At 37.1% G+C, this 17195-nt stretch overlaps 1 protein-coding gene across 4 annotated transcripts in view; it reads left to right on the top strand.

Moving 5' to 3' along the window:
• The window catches only part of LOC123518233, a 145092-nt gene that overhangs the window by 71479 nt on the left and 56418 nt on the right, over positions 1-17195 (top strand). For 3 of the 4 annotated variants that reach the window (XM_045278953.1, XM_045278952.1, XM_045278955.1), the window contains exons 3-6: positions 3488-3684; positions 4785-4924; positions 10362-10476; positions 11133-11274. In XM_045278953.1, the coding sequence (XP_045134888.1) occupies positions 3561-3684; positions 4785-4924; positions 10362-10476; positions 11133-11274 (521 nt within the window). In that variant the 5' untranslated portion in view covers positions 3488-3560. The remainder of the gene's footprint in view (positions 1-3487; positions 3685-4784; positions 4925-10361; positions 10477-11132; positions 11275-17195) is intronic. The other variant, XM_045278954.1, reaches the window with a different exon arrangement.

Here is a 17195-nt window from a genome sequence, read left to right as displayed (position 1 = left end):
TTCGACTGTTGTGTAATAACTACGAGTATAATTTATGAAGTTCCTCGTCTTGTGGATGTGGGAAGTGGCAACGGTGGTGCGCAGCTCACGTATCATCTTTACCTTCCTTCTGTCTGATGGGATGACGAGAGAGAAAACGCCCATAAATGTTCCTTTCTCACTCTCTGACTCCTTTTTTATAAAGTTAATCATGTCTCGTATACTTTTGATCATTGGTGATCGTTTATTCTTCAAAGATAAAAGGAAAAATAGGGAAAACACTATTACCAGTGTTGGTTATGGAGTTTGCAGTTGTCAACTCTGACTCTCACCGCATAACTGTTGCGTGGGTGGAAGAGGCAACAGGAGCGGTGGGCTGGGTACTTTTAACCAAGGACAAGTTGAGCTACCAACCGCTCAACAAACCTTCCGGAAAACTGAGACTGGAGAAGCGCATGAGCATATTCTCAGTCAAGTATGAGCGTTTCGAAGGAACAGCTCGTTTCGTTAATTCTGAGTACTCAAGAATGTTGAGGGACTGTGTTGAAGAAGGCCCAGTGGAAAGACCAGGTACAGGTTCGAGTGGTGCACCAAGAAGTAGCTATATTTTAGGAATATACGTAGGTTCTATAATAATTAGGTTCTCTAACATCTGCAATCAGCAGTAGGCATCTTAGAATTCTTATACTGTACCTTAAAGGCACATACCTTTAGTTAGAGATATGGTTGTAGATGTATTAATGCAAACAATCTCTCTCTCTCTCTCTCTCTCTCTCTCTCTCTCTCTCTCTCTCTCTCTCTCTCTCAAGTGGTGATCTTCAGACGTCTCGCAGCGGCAGTGATGTCTTATTCTGAGGAACACTGGTGGTGATAACTAAAAATATGGACGTCATTCTCGCTGTAAAAGTCAGATTATAAAATGCCATGTGTTTAGCATAGGATAGAACATTTACAAATGAATGCATACCTAAGTGTCGCAACTCGAGTAAAAAGAGTTGTTTCAAGTCAGTATGGATATTTGTGTTGAGTATTGTGTAAGCATCGGTATTAATGCATATGATGAAAGAGTGCGGAGTAAATAGTTGTGATTCAGTCGCAGGTTTTCATAAGTAATAGTCATTTTTCAAAACCTGTGACCAAATTGATCATGTCATTAGACGTCTCTCAAGTGTATGTCTTGTCTGTTACATTAAGGAGCAATTTCGGCAGCCGTGAAGTGTTTATGAAATTACCTCAAAGATGACCTCGAGATGAGATGAGCGTTAGGGATCGGGGCGGGAGGGGGAGGATGGAGTTTTCTGTGTGCATGTAAACCTGTCACTCTTTATTCATTTCAGCTATCTTTACAGATATGCAATATTTCATGGTAGTCTTTAGTTCGGTGTGAACTGACTACCAACACTGAGAGACCCACTGCCACGCGTGAGGCAGGACTACAGTACAGGGAGTCAGGGATACGAGGAATGAGGATGCCAAGTAGTGGCTCTCAAAGCATCATTCTCACTCCTTGCTGTTGTGTTCCTGCATCTAAAACGCCCGTCATTGGTGGTAAAATAAACACATTCTTGATTAATTCAATAATTATTTTGAATTAAATAGTTACGCACTAAAAATGAGTTATATGATAATTAATATTGTGGTGGACGAAGCGACACCCACATTCATGCGTCACAAACATATGCCACATGTCGCCAGTTTTACATATACTTGTAAAAGGGTTCTGTGAGTCTGGCCCTACTTTTTAACTTTCATCGTGATGGTCCGTCTACATAAAGTAATGCATTCCATATGTGAATGGGATAACAGATCACATGGTACCCGCCAGCGTGGCTCGGGTGGACGTGCTGACGAGTGGCAACCATTGGGATCGATGATTTCCAAGGAAATGCTCCGAGGGTTCGCAGAAGTACAGAACCTACTTTTCTAAGCACCGCAGTTCACTATCTCTACCAGTCACATGTAGAAGATGCAACAACGTGGGGCTACTTAGAGGGAACATGCAGCGTATGAATAGATGATCCCCAGATCGTTCAGAGAAATATTTTGATATCCAACCGGAGATTTGTGGCACTTCACGTCTCAGGAGTGTGTGAGACTTTACTTACATCCCCCCACCTCCCCCACAGTCCTCCACCGATGAACTTGAGGCATGAGTCTGAGTGTGGGTAATTGATTTTACTCTCTTATTCTTTTTATTTGTCATTGATATCTATAAAACGCTCCTGAACGTAATTAAGTATTCCTCTTAACTTTCGTCATTGTGGCATCGCGGAGAATTCTGGTGGTAACCGCCAGTCTCAGCAGCAGCCAACAGGTGGAACCGTAATGTGGTGTGATTTAAATAACCATGAATAAATCATGAACTGCAGTGTTCATAATTGATTTTAAAGTGCATTTTGATTGCTTCATTGCTTGACTTCGTAATATTTTTGTTTTAGAAGCAAGTTTAGAAAATCCGTTACAAGATAATTAAGTGTAAACAGATGTATCGAAGTTTCATGGGAGCAATGGTCGATAGGTCTCTCTCCCCCCCTACCTCCTCTCTCTCTTTCTCTCTCTGGTCAGCAGATGTAGAAGGGTTGTTGCTGGGAGAGAACAGAGTTAGGTAAACATAATTACTATATAACATATAAGTAAATATATAAATATCTTGTAACGGTGACATCGTTGTCAGAATCTCAAGGAAAATATAAACATACAAGATGCGCATAAATTACCTTGGTTGTCATTGAAATAGAAATTCATCAGTCATGTAGTAAGCGTGGCCAACAGAAAGCAAAACATCAGTTGTCCACTTGTCATTCAGGAGGTACTGTATAAAATGAAACGTGCATGTATTTTAGAGCAAAAAGTAGCACGCGTGGCACTCAAATGCTGTGGTGCAAACTGGGATGTCATAGGAAACCCCGCGTGGCAATATCAAGCACGGCCAGTAGGTGTGTCACCGATTGTATTACCTTACCTTGTTTACTTTTGCGCCTCATTATTTTAACTAGAGTTCGGATGGCAAGGTAACCTGTAGAACAAATGTGACAAATAATGAAACTAGCAGTTGATGAACAGAAGATTCTATATATATATATATATATATATATATATATATATATATATATATATATATATATATATATATATATATAGTAAGAGAGAGAGAGAGAGAGAGAGAGAGAGAGAGAGAGAGAGAGAGAGAGAGAAAGAAAGAAAGAAAGAAAGAAAGAAAGAGAGAGAGAGAGAGAGAGAGAGAGAGAGAGAGAGAGAGAGAGAGAGAGAGAGAGAGAGAGAGAGAGCAATCACCGGATCTTCCATTAGTTTTATTTAATGATCCTCCATTAGTATTATTTAATAATTTCATCACACACACACACACACACACACACACACACACACACACACACACACACACACACACACACACACACACACACACACACACTTCTTAACCTACATATCATAACACAAATTTAGCATCATATGTCTTGTTTTAACGTTTTTTTTTTTTTTCCCTCAGAGGCCATCATGGAAATAGAGAAAGAGTAAGGGGGAGTGTCTCTTCCTTCCCCATCACTCTTTCCTCAGCCATCATGTCACATTCCTGGAGGGGTGCAGTGGCCTTGCCGCTCACACTGCTGGGTCTTGCTGCCCTGTGCCAAGCCACTTCTGTTCATGACTACAAATGCTTCAAATTTCAGCGTTCTGGAATAGGAAGTAAGAAATAGTTAATTGTTAATGCTTCCCTGGACAGATAGAATGGTCAGATAGTTGTTCTGGTTTTCTTCTTTCTTAATAATATTGCCTTCAAACTTAATACTTGCGCTCTTCCACTGCCTCCTCACCATGTTCCTCTCTTACTCTAGTCCAGTTGTGGGTATCCATCCTCCCTGTTTTCAAGCATAGAATGATATGTAATTCATCTGTTCCTTGATGTGCTTCTTAAATTCATTTGCATTTCCTCTCCCAATTATAGTATCACTTTTACTGGCATACCCTTCCAACTGTAGAAATTTTAGCCTGATCTTACTATTTAACTACCATGGTATTTACATAATGTTACATTGGCCCTGGTTGTTCTGCGCTACGGTGGTGGTGTGAACAGTATACAGATTGAAAATCATGGGTCTTATATATATTTTTTTTAAAGAATGAAAAAACAAAACACACAAAAAAAACATGGATAGCACGGGGGTAATTCTTGTTAACAATTATGCTTGTACTTCTGTGCTATTCATGAGTCAGTCAAATAAGTCAGTTCGTTTTTCTATTTACTCATTTATTTACTTATATGCATCTGCATCTGTCCATTATCCTGTTTATTACCCTGTGCATTATCATGTTTATATATTTAGCTCAGTTCAGTTATCTCTCTCTCTCTCTCTCTCTCTCTCTCTCTCTCTCTCTCTCTCTCTCTCTCTCTCTCTCTCTTAACAGCTTATCTGGTAGGTTACTGAAAACTTTCAAAATAACTCATATGTCAGTTTTTAGTCCAGCTTGTTTTAGCCTGCATTTCCATTATTTCAATTTCAGTGAAAGCTTAGAAATGAATGAAAACTGAATATGAGATGTGTATTTATATTCATATTGAGGTATATCAAGGAATTTATTGAATTTGGCAATATGTTATGTAAAATTGTAGTTTTTAAAAGATTGTGATGTGAAATTTACAAAAGTAATGATTTTGTATACATGAATGAGTGAGGTAGGTTATGTGCAAACTTTTGTCTTCCTGAACTAAGATATATGCACTTCATTCATTTGATGTGGGGACAGTTTTAATATATTAATTGAAATCATCCATATATCATTTCCAGCAATTGAGCCAAATGGTGACATTATTCTTGAAGTTGGGTCTTCCTATGAAGCCTATTGCCTCTTCAACCCAGCGAAGGTGCAGGTGGATGATGTGTTCTTTAAGACCACAGGGAATGATGGAAGACGCCTCGATCATGAAGTAAGTAAACAACAGTACCTCATAATATATACATTAGAAGCTAACTCAATGAGGGTACTCTGTGACTTATCTTTTGACTTACTTTCTTATAAACTCCAATATTGTCCTTGTCTCTTTTCTTGGTTATTAAAAGGTAGTATTTTGACTATTTTTAGCTCTAGAGCAGTGGTCCCCAAACTTTATCTGAGCGTGTACCGCTTGGAGGTTCCGTACAATTTTCGCGTATCACTTGGTTCCAGAAAACTCAACCACTGCTCTAGAGTTTAGACTTTATGAAAATAAGGCCGCGTTAATCTTCTATAAAATGACAACAGATTGATTTGCGACAGAAAGGATGGTAATGGGAATTTGGTAGATTGCAGGTTTTTCGGGTGAGGGAAATGAAAAATACTGATTTACTAGTTAGAAATGGTTGACAAGACAATTTTTTTTTTCTTTTTTCGTGTATAAAATATCTGGTTTTACTGCTAACTGTTTCGTATTGATGAAGTGCCCTAAGAAGGGCATTTTCCTCATAAAAATCTTTAGACGAATCTTAGGATAATAATGTAAATTAAGTTTCTATAACGTTATGAATGTGATAATTGCTAACCTTATTAAATTCTGACAAACACTATATCAGTGAGTTTCCGTCGCAAATGAGTATATTTGAAAATATTAGTTACTTTGTGTCAAGAGAATTGTTACTAAAATCCCTGGACGCCATTGTTATTCTCAATTGTTTCGAATCTCAGGTATTCCAGACAGTGTTTGTTCGAGTGTGATTCTGTAACTTTGACTGGAAGTGACTCATGTGGGGTTAGTTTTCCATCTGGAAGCGAAGATCAAGGAGTGAAGGCTGACCCTCTGTCATGGTGTAATTCGCGATCACTCTCTCGCCAATTACCATGTCTGGTTGTGAAGGGTGTTCATTTATTTATTCTGGAGGTAAAGCAGCATTGAAAAAAAAAAAAGACGAAACATTCGTTTTTTTTTTTCTTTTCATCACACGATGTTATTCCAAATACTGTGAAGTGTCACAAGTGAAGCGTAAATCGTAGACTTCGTAGTGCATTTTTTCGTGAAGGATGAGGTGTTTGGAACTTTGGATGTGCACGTAAAGACAAGAAGTGGTAGTACTGCGGTTACAGCGTAAGGCCATCCATATAAAGCTAGGCTAGGCTAGGCTAGGCTATATTAATGTCTTTGAAGCGGGTCCAGGTTAGGTTTATATCCTAGGGCGGGCGCAGCCCCTTGTTATTGAGCCGAGTTCACACGTGCCAATTTGTGGCTGAAATTGCAATTCGGTAGAGTTTCCGACTGAATATCTGTAACAAGACCAACATGTAGATTTTGTTTAGTCGATTTGTGACTTTATTTACGTTGTGACGTCACGGAGTAAGCTTTGAAAATGTGGTGTCGATGTAGAGATGTTCGAGTTGGTGAAGGGGAAAAAAAAAAAAAAATCTGGAACCCTAGAAATGAATTATAACAGTAAAAAAAAAAGCTTGTGTAAATGGCCGTTCGACGAAATATCTGCCTCTCTCCAAAAACTGTTTTTTCAATGTAGGGTGTTGTTTTGGGTGAGAATTGAAGGTCTTGTCAGGTAAACACTCATTCATTTCCTTCTACTTAGCCAGGGACGTATCCACAGTCATTTTCTTTTCTGTTAATTCTTCCAGTACGCCATAAGAAGAGAAACCATCAGTATCGTCACTGGAGGAAGACATCTTGACGGGTAGCTGTTTGTTTACATTCACTTCCGCCAAGGTCCCAACTAGTCGATACTTTCCAATCGCTATGTGTGACATTTTCCGACTAGAAGGGTTCAGTCGATACTTCTAGCTGCTTACAATTTCAGTCGCAAATTGGCACGTGTGAAGCCGCCTTTAGGATAGGTTAGATTAATTTCCTTGAGGGCGGGCTGTCGAAGCTGCGCTACCGTGGCGCAGCCACCGGCTAGGATATCTTGATATGGAAGACGAAATTTGCTAAGTTATATTCATAAATCCTATACTACATGTCCAGAGTTTTGTCTGTATATATCTAGGGAAAATCCCTTGCCATGTTTATGATTCATAGGCTATACTCGTATATATCACCAAAATTTCGACAGTTCGCTTCCCCCACTCAAAAAACCCATATTCCCCATGTGCTCAAATTTGTCGGGGATAGTGAAATTATGATGAAATTCAAGAAAATGGTTGATATTAATTATTGGTCCATGTAGCGTTCTCCCGTTAATCTTAGGCGTACCATATGGCCTAATCTGTTGCGGTGCGTAATGGAATCATTTCCATTTTTCCTTTGTCAATATCCCTTATCACGACTACTTCACGTTTATGATTTTTTTTTTGTGCGCTCAGCTATTATTGACTCGGCTATTATGGACTCATTGATGCTTTTGCAAATCAACACATCTCGCCAGAAACTTTTTTTTTTTATGTTATGGTCTATAGCGCCTGTAGGCATAGTGCTGTTCAATTTCATTTATAGTGGTACCCATATTAGGGTCCATATCACCACCCAAACGCATCTTTGGTATAGCCATCTAGAACCTGGGTATCATGGTGACATGTAGCTAACTTAAACCACTCGTCAAATGGCATAACTTCATAGCGGTATGTGGTGGTATTCGAACCTAAGCGTGGACGTCTGCCCGATTCCACGCTCACCACCTTATCCACTATGCCACCGCCAGTTTAGGTTAATTTAGGTTTAGTTTGGTTAGTTTGGTTTTAAGGTTAGTTTAGCTTAGATTAACTTTGATTTGGTTTAGTTGGTCGGGAATACCAAAATAGACCAAAATTTGCATTTCCTTGAAGTCTAAGGAGATAAGCGGCCACATTTGACAAACGAATTTAAATTTGGTTAATGTTTACTGTTGGCCCTTGTCAGTAGCACATGACAACTATATGTTGTGAGAATATATTCACTTTACTTAACGTTTATGAAGTTTTGTTTTTCACGCGGATGGCTTTTATTGTCAACTCCGCATCAGAGAGACTGATTCCTGCGAGCAGTTTTCCTCAGTCATCCTTTTGTGACTTTGTGGCTGTTTACATTAGTAGGGCATTGAGGTTCTTGTGCCTGTGGTAGTTGTCTTTAAATCACGTGTCACGGACATTCAGTGAGAGCCCGCCATGCTGGTTATAGTTACTTAAATGACGTATCACGGTAAAACCAATCACGGACGTTCGGTTATGGACCTTCAAGGAGAGCCCACCATGCCGTGAGTTGCTTATAGTATTGCGTTTGTTTCTCTTGAGAAAGGATGAATCAAGTCAATGACGACTGTTTTTAGCATTTGCTATGCTGTTTTCACCATGGACATCCTGTGCTTTGACTATGATTTCAGGCTTTCTTAAGTTTTATCACCGTACACCGGAAACGCAAGAGACTTGTTCGACTTGTGTGTGCATCACGGTTGATTTTGCTACCCAAAATTGTGAGTAATACCAGATACCAGACATTTTTATGATTTCCTTGTAGGGGCGCAGCGTAGCAACACCCGGTTAGCCTCGTGAGGAAATTACGAGGGAGCGGCTGTGGTGAGCGTTGCTGTGTTATTGGTGTGCAGCTTTGCCAATATTTCGCTATATTTTGTATATGGGTTATATTATGGTTTGGTTAGGGCTAGGTAATAATGTTAGGTTTGGTTAGTACCTCATTTTGGGTTTTCGCTAAACGTAGCGTATACAGCCACATATATAGCGAATTGCTGGCGAATTTTTTGCTCGAGATGGCATTTTCCTTAATTTTTTTTCTCTTAATTGCTTAAAAAGTTGTATTTTAGCTTTTCCCCACACGAAAACCACATCTTTCCTTAAGATACCCCAAGCTTGGTTTTCTTAAGGCGGCGTCACACTAGCACTTTTCCGTCTTCTTTTTCCGTCAATTTTCTGACGACTGTCAACTTTTGCAGACGGTGGCCGTCACACACAAGCTTGCTTCCGCCTTTGCCGCGCTTGTCGATTGTAAACAAATATGGCTCCTCATTCACCCCAGCAAGCCGCGGCTTTTGCACCTTATAATGTAATCAGCTCTTCTGTGATCCTAAAGGCAACGGTGACCTCTAATGCTCTCTATGAGAAATTCGTCAGTGTGTTTTGTCCACTGCTCATCTTGGCCAGCTACTTGAAGTTGCCTTGGAAATATTCAAAAGCATCGCACATTCGCACTCCCCTGGAAATGTACACAAACAACTCAGGAACTTTTCATTGCTAGGCTAGAAGAAAAAAAAATATGTATACAAATATATATTCACCAACTCATTTAAATTTCATGCAATGATAATAGCATTCTTCCGTTTAACAAAAAAATATATTTTTTAATAAAAGTGTTGATTAGAAACCATAGTTCTTATTTTGACTAAAAATTGGCGCTAGACGAAAACGATGCATTCCGTCTGACTTAAGACGACGGAAAGAATTGACGGAAGAGTAATAAATAGACGACGGAAAAAGTGCTAGTGTGACGCCGCCTTTAGGGACGGGATTGGTGGTGATAAGAAGGACGTAAATATTTACCACCGGGCGCCGAGCACGTGAAAAATAATCATTAGCGTAAAGTACAGTAAGTTTACCACTAACAAATACTAATAATAAACATTGACCATGTAATCAGAATGCCAGTGGTAAATTTTCAGACGGAGACCACTACTGACTTTGCCTCTTACACTAAACATGAGTTCCAATGATCTCTACCTAAGAGATTTAAACAGTTCATGAGGGGAAAATGCTTTCAGTAAAAGCAATTCAGTGTTTGATGTATATGGAAGTAGGAAAAGAGCTATGAATTCTACTTTGATGTCAGGAGAGTAGGAAAAGAGCTATGAACTCTACTTTGATGTCAGGAGAGTAGGAAAAGAGCTATGAATTCTACTTTGATGTCAGGAGTAAAGTAGGGCATTGAGGTACTATTGTGACCAACAGTAAAGTAACACTCAATATCTGCTTAGGAAAAGATGACAGATGATAATATAGATATGCTGTGGTTAAGTGAAAAGTTATGGCATTGTCTTATACTTCAATATTTGGGCTTCGTTACACATAATATTCCATATCTTTCCATAGTCACTTAACTTTTAGGTATTAAATTTTATTAGGAGGATTTTAGAGAGACACAAAAACAATATCTATATATATTACCATAAGCCTCAGGCAAGCCCACAGATAGGTGTATTAGGGGGTTAGATTGGATCAGTGCTATTACTGTGTATTTAACAAATAATCATAAAAGGAGCAAGTGCAGAATTTGCAGTATTTGCAGAGACGGAAGCTGGAATAGTCCTGAATGAATTAAGTTGTTAGCTATAGAATCATGCACAAAGGACAGATTGTTGTAATGACTTTTCATTAATAAACTTCTCAAGCACTTTCAGAACAGTCCTTAAATAAAGAATTTAATGCCTCCTTTGTTGGTCTTTTACAGTATTGACCATGAACTTCCATTCTAGGTAGTGAACAGTTCTGCCATCAAGGTGCAAGTGACACACAATGAGCCAACACAGTACCTCCTCAAGTGTTCGGCAGGGGGTGATATCATTTGTCGGCGCTCAGTATTTGTTGGACGTAAGTTTTGTCCTAGATTAACAATATATTCTGCATCACTACCTTATAGCAAATGTTCCAGTTCTTTCTGTAATGACATTAAGGATTATACAAAATATAAGTAGTGTTTTTCCATTTCTACCATTGATTCCTTGTGATTATAATATGTAGTCAATAACATGATATTTAGAGATAATTTTATATAAACCTCACTTTACTTAAATTAATTTTGAAAAATAGCACATTTTCTTAATTAATTGTATTTTTCAGGATTAAGTCAAGCTTCTTATGTTCATCTTTTTAAAGTTAATTTTGCCATCATACAAGAAAGGTGCTATGCTCACACTGTATAATTTCCATATTAATAAGCATCCAATTTCTCAAGAAATTATGAATATTTCATATGTGTCACATTTGTAGCTTTAGGCAGGGTAATGTATTATCAAAGGAATTAGCAAAACAAGTAAAAAAAAATTAAAGTTCATTGAACTTGGCTCTTCTTTAGAAATATTGATGAGTTTGAGAAGAAGTTAGGGAAATAGCACTGAACAATTCTCAAAATGAATTTTTTCATTGTGTGAATGTTTTCCAGCCATGTGTTTGTAAATAAAAAAAAGTAGAATTTTATAAGTGATCTGTCATTTATAATGTAAACTTCATCTTATTCTGTTTTCCAGATAAACCAGAAGATGTTCAGAATTTCACCTGTGTGTCCATGAACTGGGAGAGCCTGAACTGTTCATGGAGTGTTCCTGAAAATCCAGTTAAAGTTACATATTCACTCACGTATGTTATTCAAGACTACACAAAAGAGCCAAGGTATGCTTTTTTGCGCAATGGGAAGGTTTGTTTCTTTCTGAGTGAGAGTGGAGTGAATGAACTAGTAATCTGGTAGGAGTAATTCTTCTTTCTTGCCATTCAGCTCATTGTTTCCAGTTTAGTACAGTAAAGTCCTGAATAAGGAGAAAGTTTGGTGGATTTTAAAATTTGGGACTCAAATAAAGGTTTCCCTCATTATTCAATGTCTCATTATTCGATATTTCAATTTTCTGATCGTTATGAATTATGTCCACTCACTCGTTGTCTGGGCTCGTGTGTCCAATTTTTAACTGATCACCAGAATATAAACTAACACTGTGATCGCATCACCCACTCCGCAGCTGGCACCGCTATTAAAATTCATTCCTATTAGATATAGGGATAATTAGTGAACATGATATTGCTCTTTTTCTGCTTATCTTTTGTTTGTCCTCTACAGGACCTGCCAATCCAAAAGCCTGGCTCTGTAGTAATCTTGATCCACCTGTAGCAGCAAGATCAAAATAGGTCTTTCAATTGTGTTTAGTCGCCAGTGTTTGTTTTGCTAAAATTCATATTTGTTGTTAGGTATTATGAATGATACAAGTGTGATGTCTTCCAAGCAACCTGCAACACTTAGTGCTGGTGAATTGAAGGACAAAAGACCAAGCAAAAGCTTGTCTTTAGAGAAAAAACTGGAAATTGTTAAATACCTTGAGGGAGCTACGTAGAGAGCCAAGTTCATTGCTAGAACCCTGAAGTTTCCCAATCCACTGTCTCCACTGTCATCAAACAATCAGTGAGTGTGAAGAAAGCACGTGAAACAGTTTCTACACTAATGGCAAAAATGCTAATGAGGAAGAAGGAGCCAGTAATGGAGGAAATCGAGAGACTTTTAAGCCTGTGGATTTATGACCAGACTCGCTGCTGATTGGCACCTGCTAACTTAACTGAAGCTCATTTTTTCTCTTCTTGCCAGTGGATATAGGCCTATAGGGGAAACCACTGTATGAAAAAAATAATGACCCTATAACACTACTTCCTTAGGTGGCATGGAAAAGTGTTCTCAATCTCTCAATACAAGTTAGGCCTAGGTTATTCTCTCTACTAGATTAAATTGTATTGAAGCTTAAGTTTGCTATTTGATCATTTATTAATTGATCTGGTTTTCAGGAATGTAACCCAATCATAAAGCGAGGGAAACCTGTATGTACTATTTGACACATAATTTATGGAGTAATGTGTATTTAGTGAATAGGTCATAACCTGAGGCTTTTTAAATGTTAGACTTTTTTTAAGCTAAAGTATATTTAGATAACTAATATTCAAACATGGTCATTCATAATGAAATATAATATTCATTTATGGCTTTCAAGATTCTGCCATATTTAGTTTGAATGGACTGGCTTCAGACACATTTTATTTGTGAAATCAATATAGTTCAGTTTACTAGAAGTGATTCCACAGCTGAGCCACTCACTTAGATGCTGAACACACAGCTTGGATAGATAAAAATCTGCATGTGTCACTGTGTATATATATGAATTAATTTTCATAATGTTGACATAATATTTTTACTCTGAGTGTAGTAGTGTAAATAATGCATCCGAGACAAATTAAGTGATTGGCAGCTCAGTGCTGATTTTGTAAAGTCTTCCCTGCATTGGTATACTTTGTGAACTGGACATAATATGATTTAGTTTTTTCATTGAGTATTGTTAATTCTCATGTTTAAGTTTAAATCAAATTATTATCTAATTGCATCATTTGGTTTTGTGCCATTCAGGACCTGACTGCCTCTTTTTTTGGTTTATCTTTCTGTCTATATTTGTATGCTAGTTCATTAGTATATCTTTCTATTTCCTTATCTATTTCTTTACCATCCATCTATCTATCTCTCTATCTGTACGTATATCTATCTGACTATCTCTATATCTGTATCTAGTGCCTTTTTCTAAGAACTATCTCCAGGGAAATGGCTCTCATATGGTTTCACAGGATGGAATCCATCTTTCTTTAAAAGGACATTTAGGAAATACTTTAGGACAGTGATAGCCTTATCAAGCCCTGATATAAGGGATATTTACTGTGGTGATATTACCAGCAACTGATAGTTAGAACTGCAACACCTTGGTATTGTAGAACCAAAGTAAACACTGCACACCAGGTGTCAACTCACCTCATAGCTGCTCACATCCGGGCCCATCATGAGTATGTTCTGCATCACCCATGATAGTCCTCAGAGGAGCTTAGACAAAACTTCAGTTTTTGTATCAAGCATTACCATAATCATATATATGTATATATATATATATATATATATATATATATATATATATATATATATATATATATATATATATATATATATATATATATATATATATATATATGGGAGGCACTGGCAAAGGGCAACAAATATGCAACATAAATGGCCCACTGAAGTGGAGGTCCCTAAACAGAGTTGAGAGAAGTAACAAAAAAATGACATGATAGATGTCTTGAAACCTCCCTCTAGTAAAAGTTCATGTCATAGGTAGGTAGAAATATGGAAACAGGCAGGTAGTTCCAGAATTTATCAGAGAACTGAATGAATGATTGAGAATATTGGTTAACTCTTGCATTAGAGAGATGAAGAGAGAGAAAAAAGTTTGTGCCGTGAGGATGTGGGAGGAGGAAAAGCGCTTCATACAGTTAACAAGTTCAGAAGAACAGTTGGCATGAAAATGGTGGTAGAAGATAGTTAGAGATTTTGACAATGAGAAAAAAGCTGAAAACAGTTAGTTTGAGGGAAGGAGTTAAGACGTGTGTGTGTGTGTGTGTGTGTGTGTGTGTGTGTGTGTGTGTGTGTGTGTGTGTGTGTGTGTGTGTGTGTGTGACACATCTTGCTTACTCACCATGGCTATTAGAGCTCTTTGAATTTGCCTTCATTACTAGACTCTAAAGTAGTCTTAATACCTTGTATCTTGTGTAGAGTAATGAAATATTCTTATAGTGTAATTATTGGAGTTCTGTCATTGCTTAGTAGAGAAACTAGATAAAAGCATGCACTGCTGTTGAAGAGAATGACATTACATTCTTGGTAGTTGCATGAGTTATTGTAGAATGCATCTTGATTTCTACGAATCATTTTTAGTTCCCTATCTATCTATCTATCTATCTATCTATATATATATATATATATATATATATATATATATATATATATATATATATATATATATATATATATATATGTATATATATATATATGGCTTATCTTGCCTTGTTCTTAGCAAACTGCCAGCATTGCTTTGAAATGCGCTTGCATAGCTGTTTTAAGTTAAGTTTGTAAATTTGTGTTTGATGCTATTTTTTTTTTTTTTTACATGTGTTTACATTCTTTTTTTTGAGTGTAAATGGCACTGACTTCTGTTAAGTCCGGACTAAGTTGGATGTATGTGTGGTGACCAGTGCTTCAATCCAGGCCACTGGTGTGACAGCTTTAAGCTGTACTCTTTCACTCCTTGTGGTAACCTTATACTAAGTATTTTTATCCTGTTTTGTGCATTTTTGGCTGTTGAAAACTGAAACATTTTACTGATGATTTTTGAAACTACATGATTTATGGCTATTATTTTGATTGTTATTATTATTATTATTATTATTTTTATTATTATTATTATTATTATTATTATTATTATAATTATTATTATTATTATTATTATTGTTATTATTATCATTATTAATTATTATTGATGTTATTGTTGTTGTTTTTGTTTTCGTTGCATTCCAGAGTATAATAAGAGTAGATGTGAAACATTTATTATTGGAACTCTCAGACATATGAATAGGTATCTTTTTCAGCCAAAGATCCGGTTAATCAAGTAGAGAAAAAAAATACAGGCTTGAGTTAATTTTGCTGTGGTATGGGATTGAGAAAGATGAGTTTACAATCCTAATGTGAGTGTACTTTCATTCCTGTGTCACTAAGTCATGGTTATGGTCAAGTTATTACATTATACAGTGGAGAGACAATACATCAGTATCATAAGTTACCTATTCTTGTGCCTATTAACATGCATCAAATTAAAGGTTCGGGTTAGAAATTTTTGAGTCATGTGACTAAAGAAAATAAAGTCCTACATAGGTATACCATTTTTATGAGCTGATTTGTTTCAGAAATACCCTAAAAAATATCAATGTTTTAAAGTTATTTTGCTAAATGAAATGATTTCCTTTTCTAACTTATCACTCAGCTTTTCATGATATCTTGTCTCAACTCAACCAGCAGGTATTTAGTCTCAGTTGTATAGCAGAAACTTGGGTCATGAATTGATTTAATTCCTGAAGGACGTTCGTGACCTGAAATGTTCTTAAAATGAAACTTTTTTCCTTAAAGGAAACAAAGTAAAATCCATTAATGCTTTCTTGTAACCTAGATGACTGCTTATTTAAACTTTCATAGCAGTCCTACTTTGTTCACAAATTCATTCACCCTCAACAGTCTTACCTGAGAACTGATGTGCATGCAGTTTAATTACTTATTTTGGTCATGATAAAATGGCTCATTAACCAATATACTAACTTGGACTTTACACAGCCATCTTCCATGGAAAAGCATTTTAGCACAGTTTAGATAATAAACAACTGTACTTCCTCAACCTGAGTTTCAAAACTCAATCAACATAATTTACATAAAGAATTTTACATTCTTTACAGTCTTATCAAAACAAATTAGAATGAAATAGCACTTTCATTTATTATGTAACCTCAGATAGTAAAATCTTCATAGTCAATCTCCCTTTGGATTTTGAAGTGACTTTAAAAGGTTTACCAGATGATACCTTGCACGAGTGGTCATGTTGCCCTTACGAAATTGTCTTATATTAAGGTTACATGACAGAATTCATATGGTATGAAACATGAATATCCACACACATTTCATAATAAAAAGAAGTTTTCTTTTTCTATGAACCAAGGGGGTGATCCTCTTATGTGCAATGGTAAAAGTTCCACTTCTGGCATAAACAGCTCTTGGGGTTGTGTTAACCATTGCTCTTTCCCTTCATATGGTTTTACTTTGTTTACAGTACCCTATATTTCAACTCTTGTCACACAAAGAGCTTAGTGAGGGTTCTTAAAGTCACTCATGTAGCTCTCGAATGCCTCATAAACCTCTATAGAGTATTATTTGACATAATTCTACTATAGTGATCTGATATTTCTAAGATAATTATACCTTCAGTACTCATATATCCTTGATAATCAGACACACAATTAAAACCACAGACACTCCAATGGAGCATGAACTGGTGGTTTCTGCCATAATTGTTCCAGCATATGCCCTTGTGCTGTACAATTAAAGCCACAGACACTCCAATGGAGCATGAACTGGTGGTTTCTGCCATAATTATTCCAGCATATGCCCTTGTGCTGTACAATTAAAGCCACAGACACTCCAATGGAGCATGAACTGGTGGTTTCTGCCATAATTGTTCCACCATATGCCCTTGTGCTGTTAATCCATGCCAGCCTGTTGTTCGAGCATCTGTTCTTTCAAATTGTTAATTTCTTGATGTTTGGGATCCATGTCTATCAGAGAAAGCCTGGGTTCCTTTGTTCTTAAATGCCATTTGGACTAATTGGGAGATGGTGGTGTAGGGGATAAGGTGGTAAGTGTGGAATCAGGCATACATCCATGCGTGGGTTCAAATCCCACCGTGTGCTGCCTTGAAACTTCGTCATTTGTCTAGTGGTTTAAAATTACCTACATGTCACCATGATACCCAGGTTCTAGGTGGAGGTGTAATTGCCTTACACAAAGACGTGCTTGGGTGGTGATATGGGCCCTAATATGGGTACCATTATATGAATAAAATTGCCTGCCCTGCTAATGAGTGGAAGCTGGACAGTGCTTCCCATATTCTTCAAATAGACCTACAGGTGCTATAGGCCATAAC

Source organism: Portunus trituberculatus, chromosome 43 (assembly GCF_017591435.1).
Source record: "Portunus trituberculatus isolate SZX2019 chromosome 43, ASM1759143v1, whole genome shotgun sequence".
Classification (NCBI taxonomy): Eukaryota; Metazoa; Arthropoda; class Malacostraca; order Decapoda; family Portunidae; genus Portunus; species Portunus trituberculatus.
The sequence above is the reverse complement of the archived record's forward strand: the minus strand, read 5'-3'. Positions and strand labels throughout refer to the sequence as shown.